The sequence below is a fragment of the Lepisma saccharinum genome, chromosome 2, assembly GCF_977018435.1.
Source record: "Lepisma saccharinum chromosome 2, izLepSacc3.1, whole genome shotgun sequence".
NCBI classification, from domain to species: domain Eukaryota; kingdom Metazoa; phylum Arthropoda; class Insecta; order Zygentoma; family Lepismatidae; genus Lepisma; species Lepisma saccharinum.
The window spans coordinates 214,822,226-214,845,380 of record NC_139230.1 but is presented as its reverse complement, the minus strand read 5'-3'; the positions used below and the strand labels follow the sequence as shown (position 1 = coordinate 214,845,380).

The 23,155-nt window shown below is 39.7% G+C and overlaps 1 protein-coding gene across 1 annotated transcript in view; it reads right to left on the bottom strand.

The window, feature by feature from the left end:
- The window catches only part of LOC145984310 (serine/threonine-protein kinase PLK1-like), a 105,701-nt gene that overhangs the window by 41,471 nt on the left and 41,075 nt on the right, over positions 1 to 23,155 (bottom strand). Inside the window, exon 2 of the mRNA XM_083117969.1 lies at positions 3,002 to 3,109. Within this exon, the coding sequence (XP_082974095.1) occupies positions 3,002 to 3,109 (108 nt within the window). The remainder of the gene's footprint in view (positions 1 to 3,001; positions 3,110 to 23,155) is intronic.

Here is a 23,155-nt window from a genome sequence, read left to right as displayed (position 1 = left end):
GTGGTACGTTCCCCTAAGAGGCAATTCGTTTATTGCAAGGAACTGAATAACTTCAGCAATGCTCTTGATATAATATTGATTCTTTTCAAGAACATTCTGGTTGACTAGTGTAGAAATAGATTTTCCCACCAACGAACGGTTTTGCTTTTCTGCCCACCTTGACATTGCTTCTATGTGTGTAAGTGTCGCATCATGTTTCACTAGCCCTGCTTTGGTTTTATCGAGAGCTGCCTTCCAGTTCTTAAAACCTTTAGATGTAAAGGCCACTTCTTTGCATCCGAAAGGTCGATATTGTCTACAAGCATAGCAGAATGCTGCATCTAAAAATTGCGAATACTCTAACCATTTGAACCTTTTAAACCAGTCACTTTGAAAACACCGTCCATCAGCATTTCGGGCGTAATGTTTGAGTTTTAGCTGTTTAATTTCCTCACCTGGTTTGGAAATGTCCTTTACTTCTGTAGGCAAGAAATCCTCTTCTTGATTGGAGGCAGCCGTAGATGGGGAAAGAGTAGGTACGGTGGTCGCCGTGGTCAAAGATTCAGACGTTTTTTTACGAATTATGAATTTATCCATGGTGCTGGGGAATCGTTAAAATATCACAATACTACACACCAAGGACGAAACATGGTTATATTATTCGTCACTAAAACCACTCACTATCACAGGAATCAGTTTTACGAAGATACGAAACACAATAACATCCGCGCAAACGCAAAACCTTCTTTACACGAATGAAGAACTCAACAAAGTGTCTTTGTCAATGTTTTTCCCCGACAGGGCATGGGCAAGCCCTTATATTCCACCCCCGACCGGGCAATAAAACTTCCCTTCGCAAAACTTGGGAGCCGATGACCTTTGATGCAGATGGGAAGGACCTGCTACAAGGGGAAGCCGAAAGAGGGGGAGCGAAGGTGCATAGATCCCCTGTGGAAGAAATTTGGAGAACCTTCTAAATACTTCCCGTTACTTAAACTTCGGTTTATAAACAAGATGAACAAATGTGATAGCTGCTCTTCATGTACTGTGAATTTATCCTTCTATCAAGTTATGAGCAAATAATATCCACACTCTACATTTTCACTTCTCACGGCAAACAAATTATGCAATAGTTTTACCTAATACCAGGGGGCTGACGATAACGCCAGGGGGGGCTCAGCCCCCCCTGGCCCCTGCCTAGCTACGGGCCTGGATAGAGGTTGACATTCTAGTGTGTTCGAAATGGCCACGCCATACAACCCAAGTCATGTATGAAAAATAGATGAATTATTCCTGGTACGGTGATCAACGTCGATGAATTTCTTGTGTCCTAATTAATTTTGTCCTCAAAAAATATGTTCATGTAACCATACGTGTATTGCTTCTCCCGCATTAGTAACATGACAGTTCAGAAAACGAATAGCAACTTAGCTAATAATCTCTTCAATTCTGAACAGATTCTTCAGTCTTACTTGCTTATTATGAGTGATATTTTGTCAAAATAGCCATTTATTAGCCTACGAATACTTCATGGACAATGAACAAAGAATTTGTTTTCAGTGTGTGTTTTAAATCATTCCTAATAAGACGTTCATTTTAATCCAAACATTCAGTGTCGGCGATTAGGAGGACCGGGAAGTTGGGGATGCAGTTCCCCCGCCACATTTTGCTCCCGCACTATGGCCTCTATGCTAAGCCTTTTCTACCAAGAAAAACTATATTGTCCTTGTCCCTCAAATGTTGGCACCTAATCGCCGCTACTACAAACATTCAGATAGATTTCTCCGTTTACAAACCTTGTAAGCTGAGAAAAGTGACCCTCAAGGAGTAAGAAAACTCAGTCAAAATGTCATACGTTGAAAATACTATGCTCAGGTACATGCATTTAAATTACGAGAAACTTCACGATTGTCTACCATCGCACTTTCTATCATGGTCGCCGAATACATAAAATCAAGTATGTGCCTTGTACTATTTGCAACACAAGCTTAAACCTAATTCACATTTATTTCACTGTATTAACATGCATGAAATAATGTGATTAGAATGTATGGCTGGGGTATGGCTGCGCATGGGTAAACACTTCCTTGAAATAATTGTGTCCATCAAAGACAAAGCGAAAGGAAATGGAAGAAGATGCGAGAATAGATTAGAAAAGAATAAAGAGGAAAACAAGAAAAAGAAAGGGAAAAGAAGTAAGAGGAAAATCGGGAGTGTAAGAGAGAGGGGTATACATACGTCTTATATACACATATATACTATATATGGTCTTACATTTATACTGCCCACCCTAATCTATCAATAAGAAGCTTCTGCCCACCCGATCGAAAATTTCTGGCGCCGCCCCTGACGAGAAACAAAGGTAATAATTTTAAAAGTTTTTTATACTATCCTTTCTGCTCACATGATTTGATTGTAAAGTGTTTCTGAAGCTTTGCAATAGGGAACATTATTCATCTTTAGTTATTTAATGTCGCTTTTCTACCTTGTTGTTAATCGCGATGGGGAAGATGGGATTGAGAAGAATGGAAAGATGGCACAGTTGTTGCTTGGAAAACTGATTTAAAGTTTGTCACAAAAATTATCCAAGCTTAGGTGGACCATATTTGGGTCTCATATCTTATTACTATTCATTAATTGAAGCATTCCCACAATAAGGCACTTGTCATTCTAGATCTAGAGTATGCAATGACTTTAAAAATAATGCACACACATTCTTTATAGTTTGAGTTTGAGTTTTTAAAAATCCACTTTATAGACAGATAGGCTAATCGGGTCTGGACCTACAGTTTAAAGTGGGATCCAAACCACTATGTGCCTCCACTGGGTATTGAACCGAGGACACTTTGATTACAAGGCAACGACATTAACACTATGCCATCAGGGAGGCCCTGTTCTTTATAGTTTGTTTTGTCTGTGGACATATAACCTTAAGAAAATTTTAATACTCTATTCTACAATCAACGCATTAAAAAAATCATTAATTTTTATGATTATAATGAATCATTTTAGACTAACTTACCTTCTCTTTGTGATGAGGCTTTGTTATCCGATTTTTGGGAATTATCTTCCCTGCATATACAATATTCGTTGTAAGGTCGATAAGTTCGTGAACTCGTGCAAAACCTCCCTGAAAAGAAGTTTAAATAAGTTAGTTATTTATAAACTGTCAAATATGTTTTACATTTGGAAATAATATTTATACATATTTTTATATTGTAAGGTTATAAATATAATTATTTCTTTCATAACACACTATTTTTGCACATAGCCGTCAGTGGCGAAGCGTGACATCTTCACGTAGTCATCGCAAGATTTGCCAAACGTCAGGGTCGATCTTTCAACCAGGGAGGGGGGACAATATTTATCTGGGATAAACGCCAATGTCATTGCCAATTCAATATTAAAGCTCATACCATAGATCTTACGACTATAAAATGCATAATTGTATCCCATTCGATGAGAATTATTAAATATGATTATATCGTTCAATATATGTTTTCCCTCTTAAAAGTGGAAATAGCAGACATTCGCAGTGGAGTGCCAGGATTTTCGAAAGGGAGGATTAAGTGTACTTTTTGAAGTAATCATTCCTCATTTTGCCATCTTTTTCTACGACGATCTTATTTTTATTGTGAGCCTAAGCAGGGATTATGACCCTCACCAACCTCTCCTAGAGCACGCCACTGGGCACTCGGAAAAAGGGCCTGTTATGAGCCAGACCTTCAAGAGTGGGGGGGTAGAGATTATTGGACCATGTCATAGAGTCTGCCTATTCGGAAGCGTTCGACTGTTCTCGGCACCGGATACCATATCGCTAAATACAGTCTCCAAAATTTAATGTTCGAACGCTCTCTCCACTACAGAAATACTCTGACAATAAGATTTAACACTTTATCAAGAGCTTTCTATTTCACCCTTTAAATTTAATACTCGACGAATTTTAGACTTACTGTTGATCTTGAAGTGTGGATATTGCCTTCTCCAAAAAATTAATTCTCAGTCTCCACACCAGAATTTCCGCAACAGTAAGACAATAGCAATACACAAGAATTTGATATCCCCTCAATTTAATGCTCAATCCCCTTGTAACTAAAATACCCGCCATAATCTAAGACCTAGAGTTGGATACTGTCCCCCCAAAAAAAAATTAATTCAGAATCCACACCCTGAACCCCCGCCTCAATTAAGGCCTCACATGTAAAAGTTGGATATCTCTCCCCCTCTTCGATAATACCCTTAAACACTTTTTTTCTTGATCTAATGGATTAAATATGGTGCATTTAAGATGTAAAATATTTACACATATTTTGGAAAAAATATAAATGTTGAATTTTATATTATTTGAAGGGAAAAAATCCCCCCAAACAATCTCGATGGCACAACCTGCGCCATAACCCCCCCCCCTCTATGGGCACCCCTGGTATAGGCCACTCATTTCGATGCGCTAAACTTTAGCGAATCTCTTGCGTATTTCGAGCTGTTTCATGCTGTCGCTTGGCTTATTTCGCACAAATATGCGAATATCCTGACTTATTTTTTTTTTTTTACATCTTCTCTACAATTTTTAAAATGCAATATTTTGAATATTTTGTTTGGTCATCGCCGCATCTCCCGATAACCGTGTATAAATTTCTTATTTAATTCCAATTGCATCATGTATTTCATTTCCCTGCTCATTGAGTATGCAAGGAAGGAAAATCTAGAAAGTGAATAAGATTGAGTCTTGCAGGAAACTAGCCACAAGAAAACCTCACTACCAAAATCTGATCCTTCATTGTTCTGGAGAAGCCAAGTGTATGTGACAAGTCAAATTCTGACAAAGTTTTATCTATCTATCTATCTATCTCTATATCTATATCTATCTCTCTCTCTCTCTCCCTCTCTCTCTCTCTCTCTCTCTCTCTCTCTCTCTCTCTCAATTCACTTTATGCTCAGATAGGCTACTAGGTGGACTTACAGTTTAAAGTAGGGTCTGAATCAATGTGCAATGAATGTGCCTCCACCGGGCTCCCTTCAAGGGTCCTCTCCAATGGAGGTAAAAATAAGTTTGAATAATTATTTATTCCGCATAACACAACGGTACCAAAAAAGCATGTATCTCATGAGTTGTTACAGGATCTTCAGTAACGCAAAGTAGTTGTTCCAAAATCTGCACATAATTATGCGACTAATTCTGAATTTAGGTTTAAATTATCAACCACCAGGCGACACTTTTCTTCTCTTATGGCGCCTCAACTCCCAATGGAACTATTCTGTTTTACGCCTTGATGATATGTTATACGGCAACTTACGTGGCTCAGCTGCACTCCTAGAGAACAAATATTAAGTAATTGTAAATTTCCCTGGAAGACGATGCAACTAGTACTTCTTTTTAAGCGCAGGATTATTACTAAAGAGTACATGATACTTTTTACAGTCTTTGGAAAATGTTCCTGAACAGTCCCATCCATTGATGCAGCTTCAAATTAGAGAAAATGAAAATTTCAAGCACAGCTTTAAAAATATGGCTCATGTCGAGAAGAGATCCATTTTCTCTGGATATCGATTAGGACGAGATCTGGAAATAGCTTCGAAACTCATCCTGGTCGATATCCCAAGGAAATATGTTCATCAAAATATGCAATGCTTACACCTCCATGGGAAAACCTCTGTATACAAAGTTGGGGGTTCATGGTCAAAACCTGTTTCATTGTGTTTCCATCTATTTCATCATCCATCCTCATCGTCGCAATTCACTTAAGAGAGGCAGAAAGCAAAAGCGAAATAACGAAAAATTCAAATGTGCCCCGAATAGAACTGCGCGGGACGCTGGACAACTTATGCTATCCAGTTACTGTAACACGCGGGATGTTGGGCAGCCCCCAATTCACACACACCTTACTTTCATCATTGTTTTGCGGGATCGTCGTTACAACTACTCACCGGTACTGTCGGTAACAGTTGTACAGAGACAGCCTTTTAACACTCGAGACGAGAACGAGACCAGGTCTCTCGAGACACGACACAGTAAAGTACAATGTATACGTTGGGAAAAAAATATTATTACTTATTCAGGCATAACAAGCTGATATCTACCTAATTATTTATGAATCGGCCAGGTGTGTTTATCTTAATTCTAAGTTACTTTGATGCTGGCAACTGAACATGTGCTACATTGTTTCACATATTTACGATAAATTCGGTTTGTTTTAGGTTCGTATCGTCGAAACGAGACATCAAAATGAAAAATATTAGAAAAGTGACGATGTGAAAGTTTGTGCGGCGACACTGCAAGTATTGTTCATACTATATACTGAGGGACTCTCTTCGAAACCGAGATGAGAGCGCGACGACCGAGAACGAGACAAGCTTTACGACTAGAGACGAGACCAAGAACGAGACAGACTTCTTCACACACGAGACTTGAGAATGCCAAGTCTCGTCTCGATACCATCTTTATTTGCTTCGCCCTTTTAATTGAAGAAGGTTCCCAACAAAGCATTAAATAATGTCTTACATTAACATTCACTTTAACAGTCTACCGACCTTTTAGAAATTACATATGAATATCGCAGAGGAAAGAAAGATTGAGCAATATGAAAATAACAGTAAAAACAATAGCCAGAGCGGATTAGCGCTTTGTTACTACTAGGTGTTCAATGTGGCAACATCGACAGAAAACCTTTTAAACCGAACAAAAAAGAGACAGCCTGAGGGTAGGGAACAGAGGCTGCATGCAAATCCGGTTCTTCCAACCTCCGTTCCTCCGCTTCCACTCGCTTCGCCAACTAAAATTAAGTTCTTGTTGACTGGTTTCTTGAGAACCCAAGATCGCTTGTTTTTGCTGCAAATTAGGAGGAAAGTGAAACGTCCGTTTTCTTTATCCACGTACTGCCTGCCTAAACCATGATAAAACACGACAGTAAAAACCGACCTGTTCTTTTGCCATCAAATCTTAAATAAACAAATAGTACTTTACCCCGATAAGCATGTACGAAGTTCAATTTCTCGCATCCCCTTCTCACTAAAGATAAGGGCACACTCTAGGCACACTCTAGGCTCGTGAGAACACTACTGGCGTTAAATATATTGCCCACAGAGGGTGGTTGGTGAGTTTTACATCCCCCTTTTCATTTTCATTAAAAATATACAAATAACTATGATTACATGAAAATATTCGATGAAGAATGGAAGGAGTTCAGTTTTAAATCACTCTTAAGACACCACAATTTTAATAATAATAATAATAATAATAATAATAATAATAAGTAGGTTATAGTCAGTGTGATATTTAAGAAATTTCCAGAGGGGGGAATTCTACTGACTGTCTAGAGACAGCATGAGATAATGCTTTATATATATGTATGTTCGTGGCCGCTAGAGGAGAGGGGACAGCAAGGGGGGGGGGGGTATTTCGACAATTTTAAATGGTAAATGGTGTCATTCCATACTTCGTTTTATGTCACTTAACTTTAAAAAAAAATCTTCAACAAAACATATTTTAAATAATTGCTGAAAATTGCGGATTTAAATTTGTATCTTGACAGAAAGAAATGGCCAAGTCCACTTTAAGATCAGAACAGTTATCGGGACTGGGCCTACAATTTTTAAAGTGAGATTTTGACACCCACTCCCAGAAATCTATAGTATGAGACCTAACTTTTGGGGATTTGAATCGAACATGGGCATAACTTTGGGGGGGAGGGGGGGTAAAATCATTAAGCTTTCTACCCCATAAAAACAGCACCCAAGACTACTTTACTAAGTTACGGTTACATTTGCGAAATCATAAAAATGACTCCTTAACTTGCTTCTCACGTCCCAGGAGGTTAACACAAGTTTCATTAATTAACAATCTAATTCTGAAAATTTGTTAGGTGGGCGAGTTGCCCCGCCAAGTTACGCCTAGTTAGTCTGGGACCCCTTGAATAGAAGTCAATAGCGATTACCACTATTTTATATCTAACACCCATCATTGTGTACGTAATTTCATAATCATTTGTTGTTATAGATCTGATCAAGAGAATGGATTCAATATCGATTCTTCTGTACTTTTATTCATGATATTTTATAAATGTGTTTACCTTGATGCAAAATTACAAAACTACCAACTTGAGAACTCATGCTCAAACTGAAAAATATTTCCAACAAAGGATATCACATTCCAACTCGCCAATGTGTTTTCAGGGTGGCTACAAAGAAGCAGAAATGAAATTCCCTGACTTTTCCAGGACAAAATTTACATTTTCCCCTGACAATTACAAACTAAACTAAATCGATGTTTTTGCAAATGGAAATAATAAAATCATACAGATCCAGGTATGGATTTGTTAAGTACCAATATTATCTTCTATGAAATTGACTTATTTTCTCTATTCTCTATGATTTGAATTCAAACTGCAAAATAGTGAATTTGGAAAATTATTACAATTCACAAGCTAGGGAAGGATTACGGAATTTTATCATACGCAGTAAGTTTAAAATAAAATACTCGATTATTTTTAAAGTTACAAATAAATGAGATTAGAGTGAAAAGTGATTGATTAAGAAATACAATTTATTTATTTACTCAAGAGTTTCAGATACAGTCTTATTTGGCCATTTTACGCTGAAACAACATAAAGTAGAAACAAAAAATAACAGTATCCTTATACATTCTCGTCATTATATGCTGCTATTTCCACTGAGGTTTGGAACCCTCTGCTTGCAAGAACCATGAGTGCGGATTCATTTTTCGATGCATAAAGCTACTTCTCTCTTCTCTGTAAAGCAAACAACTTAACTCTTGCATATAAGTGAAACAATTGAATTGCACAAAAGAAAGTGTCATATTTCCTTACATTATCAATGGGATTTCTGCTTCAGTACAGTATATCCAAGTGAAGTACTGTGAAACTGAAAACATGCAGTTATACCATTATTGCTGTAGGTATTAGAAATTTAACGCAAGGAATTTATAGAATTGCATTGTATAGGTACTTGATTTAGCTAACCAAACATTAAAACAGGAACACTGTTAATCACAGCTTCTGAAAGTTCATATACAAGGGGGGTCCTGAAAAAAACTCCAATGGTATCTTTACGCAGCACTAGTGGCCGGAGAGTGACACACACACAGCAGGCAGGAAGAAGTGGCATGTAGCTGTAATCTGGTGCAGTCGCAATGCAGCCGTTTTAGGGCAGTTCTAGGTTAAGATATCAGCTCTCATACAGTCTCCCACCGACTGCGATGTAGCCTACGTGTAGTAATCAGATTTTTGCATGCTCAGAATTTGGCAACAGAGCGACCAGCAATCGTGTGAGGTGTGCAGACCTTATGTCGTGAGTGATAGTATGGTCAGATGATGGTGCAGACAATTCACAGAAGGCCAATCGAATGTGCACAACTACATACAGCTGAGTACACGTGGGCCCTTTGCATCACGTCAGGTGAGAGATCTTAGACCACTCCCTGTACAGCTCTGGCCTTGCATGTACCGACTTTCATCTCTTTGTTCAACTGAAGAGGTTTCTGGCAGGACAAGGATTTGACAGCTACACTGCGGTAGAGATAGTTCCAGTCTTTGCTGTCCGACACATATGCCATGGGCATACAAAATTTAGTGTCAAGCTATGACAAATGCCAGAACAACGGTGATGAGTATGCCGAATATTAGGTTAGGACTCACTGTTACTAATGCAATAAATTACTACTGATATTCTTGTTTTATTTATGCTTAATCGGTAGGGACCTTAATCTTTATTATTTTTAAAATTGATGTATTTTATATTTTTTATTATTCGGCATTATCTTTCCAAAAATTCACATTTTCATTTTAGCGCATTTTCTAGCAAATACCTGAAATTATACCTTCATGGCGTTTTTAACTACTGTTTCAAATTGTAAGTCACACAGCCTACGCCTCTTCATGAGAGTTTGATATCTTTGAAAGTTATTTTTTGAAAGTTATTTTCCATACCCCTTTTTTAATGTTAAGGTAAGGGTTTTAGATAATGGAATTTTCCCTGTATATACTGAAGAGTGCATAATGACCATAAGTGGCGACCGACCCAAAAATTTTAAATCAATCAATTTCATGAGACAGATACCAATATATTATGGCACCAAAAATTGGCATTATATTTTTTGACTTGTTAGTGTTACGTTTCCCAAAATTCGCGTTTTTGTTTTAGAACAATGTTCTGGCAAATGTACTAAAACTTAATACCTTCATTGTGCTTTTAAACCATTATTTTAAATTGTAGGTCACATGGTCTACGTATTTTCTTGACAGTTTGATATGTTGAAACATATATTTGAGGAAGTAAAAGTAAAGTGCTCCCCTGTGCTTAGCACCAAGCCATGAAGGCATCTAGGGGGTGTGGAATTAGGGCCCCATACTTTCTTGATCACGACCGAAGGCGGGGATGATGTGAACAGCACCACGCTCCTGGCTACCTTTACCCCACAGTTTCCTCCAGGTACCCGTTTCATACGACACTGTGTGCGCCAGAGCAGTTTGAACAGGTGGAAAAGATCCCGGTTCTCCCCCGCAGGGGATCGACCCCGGGTCTCTCGCATGGTAGTCAGACGCCCTAACGACTGAGCTCCATTATTTCTCGCTCGACAAATGCCAATGGTGCGCACTTAGCTTGGTAATTCAAAACTCATCACGCGCAACAAATACTGAAGATGCGGCTCTCGTGTGACGGTAGATAGGCACTCGATCTCCTGTTAGAACCCTGCCACTTTGCTCTATGATGCAAATTGTTTTGATAGAAGTTGAAAAAATCGATCGTGGGAAATACATGATTTAAGGTGGCTGTCGGAATTATTCCATGTACACAAATATGGCACATTTTGTTTCTTTAAGCTTAGAAAATATAAGAATGTTGGATTTTACGGAATGTTTTGTTGTTTTGGGACATTTATAAAAAATCGCTAAAAACGCCAACAATTCGCATTATTTCGATATTTCGAACGGGAGAAAAATGTGTCCAGACATCACTGTACATTCATAAATACAACTTCGAAGAAATTAACATTTTCAGGGTTTTCGCGTTTGCGAAAAATCAAGGTTCCTACTAATTGGAAATTACTTTCTGGGCACCCCTTGTATAAATCAGTAGATGGAAAGTGAAAATCTAGCAGAGCTGGCAGAGAAAAGTCAATTCTTGAAGAAAGTGATTTGCCTTTATGATTGAATGATTCGAGTAAATATGATATTAAAATATCTACGAGTACGTACTGATTATTAGTATTTTATTTCATAATATTGGACATTAACTTCACTCAGTGGGAGATTAATGACCATCTCTCAGGAGTTTAAATAGACAGGACAGAGAGTGGCGTTAATTTCATTACAATTACTAGTGTTGCAGTAAATTTGAGGTTGGGAGCATGCACTTGCCAAACTTTTATAACGTTCACTAATGCAGATTTGTGTTTCACTTTTTCGTGATAGTATTCAATGTGTATCCTGTTTTGTTGGATTTATCTAAGAATAGTGCAATGTCATTGTAAACGAATGTTAACTTGTGCAAAACGAGTAATATGTTAGGACGATGAAAGAAAACCTTCGTAAGCACTGCTACATTAAATATGGTGAAGTGAGCCAGAAGAGTAATAAAATTCCAGCAGCATATTTGCAGTCTGAAGACATCCAACAAAAATCAATTCCATACGAGTGCCATGCATGCCATTTCTGTCGCATGTTGTAGTGCGATACTTTGTCGGGTGGCGATATTCGACAAAAATCGTATGTATCAATGGAGTATCTGTGTTTCCATGTTCCTTCAGTTTGTCCAACAAAATGCCTTATTACGACGTCCGACAACTATCAGATGGCACCACTAGCTCCCATCCCCTCCATCTGTTGACAGTTCTGTCCCCTTAATACTCCCATACGGACAAGAAAAAATGATAATTCAATGATTTTCCACGTAATATTTAGAGGCTTAACATATTTTTTCTGCCCCTCCGCAAATGTATTTCTCTCTCTCTCTCTCTCTCTCGCCCCTGCATAAAAGGGGCCTAAAAGTTGAGGCAGAAACTTAGCAACAAGATTTCCTGTTCCCGTGCAGCGTTCCATAAGGATATCTTTTTTTTAAAAAAAAAAAAAAATCAATCAAGACAAAATTCCCCGACATTTCCCTGACTTTTCTTGACACCTCAAATTCCCTGGTTTTTCCCGGTTTTCCAGGTCTGTCGCCACTCTGGTTTTAGTTTGATTGATTGATTGGTTTATTTAGTTTATTTTATTTCAATTTTCTGCCACTCTTGGCTAATTGCGAAGATGGGATGAGTGATGATATGATGAAATTGATGAATGGACACTCGCGCAAACACTCATGCCCAAACTGGGATTCCAACCCTGGACCCTTGGCGTCGTAGTACAATGTGCTAACCACTCTGCCACGGGGACCGACCCATCTGTTTTAATTCAGTGATGTTGAAAGATAATGTATGCGTAACATCACTAGATACATCAGCCATGTAGTGTAATTTTTCATTTGTTAAATTTTTCATAGGCAACCAACCATCAAAAGGAACTCACCACTTTAATATTCCTGCCTTCTTGTGTACATGCACTTGCAAATTTTCAGAACCCATTCTTTGATCAACACAGCCTTCACCGCCCCCACCACCAGATTTCGTTCACTTTTAGCCAGATTCCTAATATTGCAGAGTCTGGAACTCGTAATGCTCACTTTACCACTAACATTCTAGCTTCAAAGTAAATCTAGTTCACTGTTCTAAAAAAAGAGCACACTTCTTCTTTAAAAAATGACTTCGTAAAGGGCTATCGTGCTCATGTCAAAAATTCCATGTAGGCTATCTTCGTGCACTATTATTCCACTCGTACAAATACAGACGTTCTGTGGTGACAAGTTCGAGTCACGTGACAACTCATTTGTAACTTTCACATTGATTGGGGTGGCATTTTCTTTCCAAATTCCGTGGACAAAGAAAAAGGAAGAGGGGAGGTGGTCTTCAACCCTGGCCTCTTGTTTGACAGTTCCAGGACAAGGGTTCCAGGAATAGAGCAGCCAGCGCTTGGGGCCACATCTGTGTTCGCCTATTAGAGCTTACAGTTGTCTCTTGTCGGACAGAAAATGTTGCAATTGAATGGCGAAGTGGGAAAAAGTAAGTAAATTGCCAATAATTTCTTCATTCCCCCCCCCCCAAATATCATTCCCCCCGGGGATAAAATTTACCAAGCAGGGGGGACAAGTATCCAGAGGGGGGAATTCCACCATCCCCCCTACAAATACCACACTGGTTATAGTTCTTTCATTTTCATCCATCATAGGCAGTCTCCAGGCTTTCCGATATTTGCGACTTACCTCTCATGTCGAACAGAATGGAAGTGAATCTTCTATCAGTCAATGTAAGTGATAGACCTCGGTAGACCTTGAATTTTTGGAAATTGTAAAATAGCTGACGAGAAACTTAAGATTTGGGGTATGTATCGGTAAGAATAGAAACAAAGTGTCAGTGCAAGGGTGGCAGCCAAGATAATTTGTAGCCCTGGAGTGATGAGAAAATCCACTGCAGCAGAATGGTTCCGACGCTTCAACAACGGCGACAATAGTCTGAAAGGCCATCATTGACAACAGGTACTCGCAGATTGTTTCCCTAGCTCTGGACTTCACATCCCAACAATTTTGTCTCCCGGAGCAGACTACTGTTATGTCCTAGGTGTTCGAAAGTTGATGTTGTCACAGTTTTAATAATCTTAAATTTACCAATTCATCAGGCGAACATTTGCTGCAAGATATTGCAAAAATCGGAGTGACAAAAACGTAAAGAAAAGACATTTCAATTTAGTTTCTCTTTGCTTGAAAAAGTTACTTCGAGTTAGAAATGTCAAAAAAAGTAACTAGTTGTGGTTACCATTACTAAAAAAAGTAACTCCATTCTATGGTATTCGCATAGGGCCGTGAATGATTTAAATCACTGGAAGTAATTAAGGTAGGTAATATCGATTGATTTAATGGAATGTTGGAACCAGAACCGAGTAAGATACTAATAAAAGTTTACTCTCACCTCTCATATATACAGTTTATTTAAGTTCTCTGTGTGTGTGCGTTATGAAATGCCCAAGTTGTGATAAGCTCTGCCTTGAGAATCTGTGGATCAAGGTCCCGTATAACGGTAGAGAAGGGAAGAAAGAAAGTGGCAATTGCAAACGGCTGGTAGCTGCACTCACTTGCCCCCTTCCCTCCCCTATCATTCGTCGAGACGTCTCGAGAGACATGTTTTCGTTCGGTTGCTCCAGAGATTCCCTGGACAGAATGTAGAACAACATACAAAACTATGGACTACAATTTTTGAAGCTTAGAAAACGAAAGTAGCAAAATGTTTGTGTGCTTTTCTTCACATGCTATTAAAAAACATTTTCCTTCATTATGAACACTGATCAGAGATTTTCTGTATTTGTGCCAAAATGTCGGATATTGGTTTTACCGATCTCCAGGATTATGCTTAACTTCATTCTGTGTACATGTATTGTATCTGCCTTCGTTTCACCTAAATGCTGTGTGTGTGGGGTAACCTACGGCACCCAAATGGCAACCTCACTTCCGCGTAGTACACCCCGGTAACGGCTTTTTTGCAGGCCAACGAGACTCTGGCGTCTGAACCTACGGCCAGTATAATCCTCTGTTGGACCGTGTATGTGGTGTCCTCATAAGTGCCGAGTGCCCCTTTACATCCAGGTCAGAATGTTTTAGTCCGTCAGACAAGTGTTTTATTTTAGTTACGGTAAGAGGCTGGGCCCCGTATAATGTGACGGGTGCAAAATAGCCTAATTACTCACGCACCCACACTTTTCAATTCAATAAATCAATCGTAATATCACTCGTGAAATAATTAATTACCTTGGAAAAGAACAAGAAACTTAATCCTTCCCAGCTCTCACGGAGGTCATCTACCGCAAGGTCGTCTGCCTACACCAGCGGTAATATGTCTGTTACGTAATCAATAAACAAGAGCAGAAAGTTGTTCGACTTCAGTCGTTCTCTTCTCAAGCCGCTCTTCCTTTCGTTTACGATTGCACAAACAAAAATAACAGTGAACATATTTGGTTAACCGCTTGAGAGATCGTTGCGAAACTGTGTTCCGCTTTATACGCAGCTAAGGAAAACATTAAGAGGAAAGCGCATTAATATCGACAAAACAAAACTTAGAAAGCCCATCAGTCGGCCGTGCAATAATAACGAAATCTCAGGTAAGAACGCGGAGAAATTATATCAGACTTCACCTGAGAATTTTACACACAAGAGGATTATTGAAAACACGAGATGGTTCAGAGACCGGACACCAAGGATTTAAAGAATTGATGAGCAATGATTCAACCTCTGCAATAATACAAGAGATTATCACCATGTAGCGATTCACTGCGTAATAAACAAAGAAGAATGAAAGAGGGAACGAAAGTGTTTTCATTCCAGAGTTAAGACATTGATGGACAACATTGTTTCGGATTTCAGCCAATGAGAATGGTAGCAGCTCAAGGTCAGAACTTGACCGCAGCACCATGCTACTTCTAAAGGGAATTTCGACTCGAAACACAGAAGTTAGTTTAAACATGCGTATTTCACTTTAATTCTAATGCCTCTAACAAAAGAAATACCGAGAATGAACTCTTGAACAGATGAAGAAATCGAAGAAAACACCCGCACCACACTTTATATTGGATGGGAACGCCTGGCATTTGACCAGAGCTGTATACCCTAAGCATCTGACAAGGCACATCTGTCCTCTCGCGACTTTTCTTTCGGGGGTGGTGATTTGGATTTGCTGTAGATTCCTAATATTTTGCAATATTTAAATAGGAATGTCTTCTTTGCATAGCTTTCTAACACTTCTACGTTATCAGTGTCTTACGTTATGTAGGCCTCACCGATGGCGCAGTGGTAGCGTCGTCGCCTTGTAATCAAGGGGTCCCGGGTTCGAACCCGGTGGAGGCACACAGTGGTTTGGATCCCACTTTAAACTGTAGGTCCAGTCCCAATTAGCCTTACTGTGCATAAAGCGGACGTATAACACCAACTCAATCAATCTTACGTTACGTAGTGGCCTTTACTTGATTTTTCATTTTTGCTATTTAGCATCGCTTTCTTCCAATTTTGTCTAATCGCGACGACGAGAATGAGTAATGTTATGATGAAATTGATAAAGCGACATTCGCAAAGAACACCCATGCCCAGGCCGGGATTCGAACCAGGGACCCATCACGTCGTAGCGCGCTAACAACGCTAACAACTCCGCCACAGAGGTCGACATTCGCGAAAAAGATGTACAGTGCTGGAAATAGCTTAAATGGTCAAATACTTTCCACACGCATTCGATGATAGGAAACTGCAAAGTGCAAAATACCAGCATACCGGGTGGGGCACCTAAAAGTACCACAGCGAATAGTTCTGAAACACGAAGGTTTACGGCAGTTCTGACGTCACCGATGTAAATGTGGTCAAGGGGCCCAGTGGACAGAGCATGCCTGGTCTCTAGTTGCCATCTTGAAGTCCGCCATGTTGGATTCAGCTCATGTTCTTAAAATGGGAAGGGGGTCATGTGATACACGGTTTCAGGCTAGAATAGACTCGGGAACACAAGTTGTTTTCTACATAACTTCATTCTGAAGAAAGTTAGTATCGACCGAAGTAGGATTGTCAGCAATGTAATGGCAGGTTGTTATCCTTGTTCCAGGTGAACCAGCATGTCACAAACTCATCAAGATCGCATAGAAATGGTGCTGCTGAGTGGTGGCCTCAGGGTGAGTGTGGGCGTCCAGTTTTGCCACAGACATCATAAGAAGATGTGGACCAAATTCAGGGAGACCACCTTGAATAAGAAACGAGAAGTGCGATTGATACGCGGTTTTCGCACAAACGACAAGCAGAATGCGGGTGGGTCATAAAAGTATCATACGTATTCGGGGTGCCGACAATTATCGGAAAATCAAATGTCCCGAACGAAGGGACATGTTTTGAAATGGAACGGGCCTGCGTTACATGATGCAAGTACAAATAAGGATGGAAATATGGATTGACATTGTAATAATGTTGAACAAAACAAAGTTCAGACTGCCCCACTTGACCGCCAGAACTGCTACGACGGATGCGGGCTCGTTGCCACGGCAGTTCTACTAACATACCACGTGACCATTTCCGAAACAGGAACCTTAGAGACCAGTGCTAGGTGATAGACGTCTACAAGTAATACCTAGATTGTCAGCATCCTTTATTTCAGATGGTAATGTGCAATGTACAAATAATCATGACACAAGATACGGGTACTCTACACGACAAGCATACTTGTGCTATGAACGACAAGTTGCTTCTTTCAAAGGGTATGTTCAAAATGGTGTATCATGCCTCGTGTAATTCCTGCACATGCTGCGCCATTGTGCTGTTTCATGTCTGCCAGTGTGGTCGGTATGTCCCTGTAGACAACCTCTTTCAGTGTTCCCCAGAGGGGAAAAAAATCATAGGTGACAAGTAAGGGGAGCGAGCCAGCCACAGAACACGTCCTCCTCGTCCAATCCAACGATGTGGAAACATATTCTGCACACAATCCTTACTGCGATTTGCACTATGAGCTGGGCACCCATCAAGTTGATACCACGTGATTATCCTAGTCTGCAACGAAATGTCCTCTAACATTGGAGGAAGTTCATGTGATAGGAAGTTGACATACTTGTTGGCATTCAGTGTACTGTCTATGAAAAACGGCCCTATGAGGTGATCACCCACGATACCACACCACACATTCACACTCCACGGACGTTGGTGTTCCACCTGTCGAAGCCACTGTGGATTTGTTACGGACCAATAGGGCATGCACCTAAGGTTGGCGTGACCATGATTTGTAAAGGTTGCCTCGTCAGTAAACAAGATACACGACAAATTTGGTGTGTCGTTTCTTAACGCTCATGTACAAAAATTCACACGGTTCTGAAAATTATTCCCATGGAGTTCTTGATGGAGTGAAATATGGTATGGGTGGAACTCTGTGGTCTACCCAGGCCCCCCCCCTAACACCCTCCCCCTGTAGGGGGGTGCAAATTTGGATTTTTATATCAACAATAGAATGACAAGACTTCAGCATTAACAGAAAGGAACCATTTTACGTCTACAAGAAGCAAAGACCAACGGACCTTTCGATCAACTAAAACAAGTGTCAAGGAAGGAGAGTGGAATGTGCAGCATGTTCATTTCCTGGAAGACAAGGCTTCGGTCCGGTCAGCTGTAGGGAAGGGACAGTGCCATCTGGAAAATGTCAAATTGATCTCTCGCCTTCCTTCCATGGAGCACATACGGTACACAGTGTTGACAGCAGCGTTTGAATACCTAAGTAAATCTAATATATAAAAATGGATGTGTGTATGGTGTGTGTGTGTGTGTTTGTTTGTTCCGCCATACCTCTCGAACGCCTGGAGTGATTTCAACCAAACTTGGTACACGTATCACTTGCAATCTCGAAAGAAATATTTTGGGGGGTAAGACACCCCTGGCACCCATAGGGTTGGGGGTGGGAAGCAAGTGACATGTAAAAATAATCGAAAAATACTGATATTAGTGTGGAATCCATAGTTTACGGGGTCGCTAAGATGAATAGTGACACTCCCAATGCCGTTCAACTCCAAGACACCCCTGGCACCCTTAGGGGTGGGGGTGGGAAAGGATGACATGTAAAACGACCGATATTAGTGGGGAATCCATAGTTTTCGGGGCCGCTAAAATGAATAGTGACACTCCCAATGCCGTTCAACTCCAAGTTCATTTTACACTATAGTTAGAATTCATTATTTTCCTGTCTAATAGAAGATTGGGATAAATAAATAACCGGGCAACGCCTGGCAATCAGCTAGTATTTCATAAACGTTATAGATTTGTAAATTCAACCCCTGAGTCAATGAAATTTACATTTTGTTGCATTCTCCTTTCGATTCTTTCATGTGAAAATCTACGATAAAAGTAAGGGAAGAAATTCAAAGATACAAAAATTACAGGTTTGACTCCTTGTAGTGAATTGTGTTACTATGGTTAGCAAAACTTATTTTCTGTAACTTGGATGCAATGAACGAGTGATAGAGAAGAGAACAGTCAAATCCACATGCCTTAGGCCAGTCTCAGTTCGTGTTGTCGTTCTGCTTAGTGTAACAATCAAAACTGGCTGAAGAAGATAGAGAAAATGAAACCAGACAGAAAGAAACCGAAAGTGGCGAGTAGAAGAGTAGAAAAGCAGTGACACTATATGTAAGTGTAATTTGTTCCAACGGATATTCATAAAGCACCAATATAAAATTTACTGACAGAGTATTCGATATAAAACGGTAGGTATTTCATAAATAACCTAAGTGATTCATTCACGTCTATAGTTTATGTATGTGACCATTTTTGTGGTTCTAAGAGTTCTTACATTTGTAAAAGAAATCATATATTAGAAAGAAAGTTGTAAAAGGGAAAGGGGAGGGAGGGTCCATTAAATTAAAGTTATTGTCAGTTTGCAAAGTTATAGATAGATTTAGTAAAGTTGTCTTCCTCATTTTATCTAGTCGGTTCCCTGACATAATGACATATTAATTTTTTTTCCAACTTTTCAGAGGAAACAAAGGAAGTAAAAGGAATTAAATATAAAAATGAATTTAATTTACATTAAGTCCCAGATTTATATCTGACCATAGGCGCACCAGTGGGGGCACTGCCTGCTGAAAACGTGGGAGAGGAAAATAGCATTTCTTTCATTGTGATCTTTGTGTTGGAAAGTGAAATAAATTATATTCAATTTTTAAATGATTGAAAATAAAGCATTTCTTCAAATTAGAAGTGAAAATTCCTTGCCTTCCTTTTGCAGTTACGATGCCATGCATTTAGTTGCACATGTTATTTAGTTTTCTTTTAAGGCAAAGAGGCACATGACTCCTAATTTCCTAGAGTATCTTGTTCAGTATATGAAAGATAAACTCTCAACAGCGCCAAGCGTATTTTCCAAACTTTTGTAAGGGTATAAGACTTCAATATGAAATTCCTTGTCCGATTTCGTTCAAAAGCAATACCAGGTATCTATCAAGCGTGCATCCCAACTTCCCACTGTATTTTAAAGTCTTCATGGCCATGCTCTAAACATATAGAGAGGTTCATTACTTTATTTCAGTGTGTGAATCATTGTTTAGACAGAGATTTGAAAAGACCAGAAGAATTTGGAACTACTCGCTACATAGAACTATTAAAATTATATATATGAATATTTTCTAACTGAAGCTAGAACAGGAGGGGGCAGGGGGCATGTGCAGAGGTAAAGAGGACACCGAACAAGCAAAGCAAGATCGTAAGGAGTAAACATCTCGGGATACTGTCGCTATGTATAATTAATAATATGCATAATCAGTTTGCAAAGAACTAGTTCTAAAAATGAAAGTATTGTCGATATGTTTAATTAATAATATACATTATCAGTTCGCAAAGAAATAGATATAAGAATTTTCTTGCTCGCTTCGCTCGCAGTGTGTTCATTTATTTAAGTCATATTATATCTGTGCTTATTACTACTACTTCAGACAGACAAGCACGTACGCACCCGTGCAGTGCATTGTCACTGATATTTCGTCGATGAATTGGGCACCCCACCCCCAAGATGAACTCCGGGTTACACCTACGACAAGAAACGTACAAATACAGGTAAAAAATATTGCGCAAGTGTTCCTAATTTCTTTATAACTAGGTTAAGAATTGCATGAAATTATTCCTGGTAATAATATGTTAACATTTTGTGTTTTTCAATGTCATGTCTTGTATTTTATCTAACAATTGATTAAATCAAGTACTGAACATTATCGGAAAGCAATGCTCGAAACGTTAGACTGAAATGTTAACATTATCACAAAAATCCATTTTCCATCTGTTCCTGCATTTGACATCTTTTTTCTTCTGAAATGTTAAGTGAAGGGAAGGCTCTGGAAACGTCTATGAACAAATTGAATTAGAGCGAACATTTTAAAACTGTCCAAAATATGCACTTATCCCCAAACTTACACCCCCCCCAAAAAAAAAAAAGTTTCCAACAATCCCCCAAGGGAAAAATCCTGGATAAACCCCTGGTGGAACTTGTGGCGACGAAGAATACGTATAGATCGACCACAAGGAAAAAAACCGTGGGACGAAAAGTCCCCGCGCAGCTTTTCCCTTCTTCCCTCCACCTCGGGCCATAAGGAAGCATGGTCCACTCTCCCCCTCCCCTACTCGCGGGGGTACGGTGCACAGGAGTCGCGGGTCTGCGCAGGTTGTTTTGCTCGTGGTTCCACTATAGCACACTTCGTTTACAGCCGGCAGCCGACGAGAAGATCGCTGAATGAAGGGAGACGGGGCACAGAGGGAAAGGGAGGGTCAGGTTCATTTGCAGAATTTAGGGGTGGTCGGGGAGAAGGAAGTCTTGTTTTCTTCTTGGCGGGTCATTGTCAAGCTGACGACAAGAGTTCTGGCGGAAGAGCACCTCCCCCACGCGAAAGAGTGGAGTCGCCTGGCAGTACGTCACACCTCCTCTGCCAGCGCTCTTCTCGTCGGCTGCCAGCTGTACTTATCCCACTGTCCCTAGCGATAGCATGGGAGATAATGTCTGGATCCACAGCAACAGCGGCTAGCACGTTGGTTTCACCCACTTCTCCAGTCACAGCCTTGTTTCGAGTACGTTTGCAAGGCGTTACACTGCCGGTTTCCCTCAGTTGAGTGCAGTGACGTGCACTGAGGAGTATCTAGTCTAGCAGAGATAGATCAATCAATCTCACACGCCAATTATTTTCAAATCACAATATTTATTGTCTTGTTAAAGCCACAGTTCATATGCAACCCTTTTTTTCACGCGCTTCTCGTCCCTCGGTGCGATCCGCGCGGGCAAAGCTGGCCTAGTTCGCTCCTCCTCCGCCTTACCAGTTCCAGGTAGAAACGACGGCCCGAAGGGAAAGGAACATTTCTGCGCCTACCTCCCTCGGTCCCTCTCCTCCCGCTGCAATGGTTGAAAGCCCGTGCTTTCAGGTTCCCTAGTCTATCTCCTATAGGGGATTCGTTTCCATTCGATTTCTTTGAAAATCCTCTAAAGAACTCACAGGAAAATTATCTGCAGTACTTATGTTCTCTGCATTTACAACACAACTTCGTTGTACAATAGGTATGTATAATATGGGATGTAGTTTTATTATCTATGAAATAGAAACTTATTATGTGCAGACAATAATATTATGCTTTTTTTTTGTTGTTTTTTTTTTCAAATATGGAATGTATAATGATAAAATAACAAATATTTCCTCAGGCTCGCTCTCGTTTTAGTAGTGTTTTATTTAAATATACTAATCTCTTGGCCTCCAATAAAAAAAATGGGTAAACTAAACAGTCGTAAATACGGACGAATTTATTTTGGCAAAAGAACGCTCGTTCATATTGTTGTTGTTGGTTTGGTTTATTTTACTTCGCTTTTCTGCCCCATTTGATTATCCCGAAAATCAGGATGAGTGATATGATAAAATTGATGAAGAGACCTCACAAAGAACAATCCAGGACGGGATTCGAACCCGTGATGAGCGCACATTCGTGTTCCTGTGTGTTGTACTCTGCAGTGAATAATGAAATAATTTGGAATGAAAAATGTATACCAGAACTCAAAAAGCCAAATGAATATTATTGAAGAAACTACAAAAAAGTGTGTTTTGTTACCAGTTTATCTCCTCTAATATGTTGACTTTTTGCCACTTCCCATCACTTTTTCTAGCTGTATAGATTTAATCGCAATAAGTAACTAATGAGCTTAAGGAAGTCACGAGGGACAATCGTAAACAGAGAACTCTAGACTCCTGATTTCACAGTGCCCTGCAGATGAACTGGGAGGGATTTTTTTTTAAAAAAAAAGCGTTGCTCTTCCATCACTTTACTTACCATCTGCCATGACGATGAACGTTGATTAGATTAAACAGGTGAAGGGTGGATACAAACGAACACTCATGCACTGGTCAGGGCTCGAGCCCGGATCCTTCAGTAACGAGATCATAGGATGGAGAAACTAGAGAAATCTAGCAATGCAAAATATTTTGAAAAAACGTTAATCATATACAAAAATGATGTTTCAAAAATCCAATTGAGAATTACATCTGAGGAAAAATGCAGTTTGTTATACCGATACCTATGAATTTTCACTCATCTTTGTTGTCGGCCGACCTCC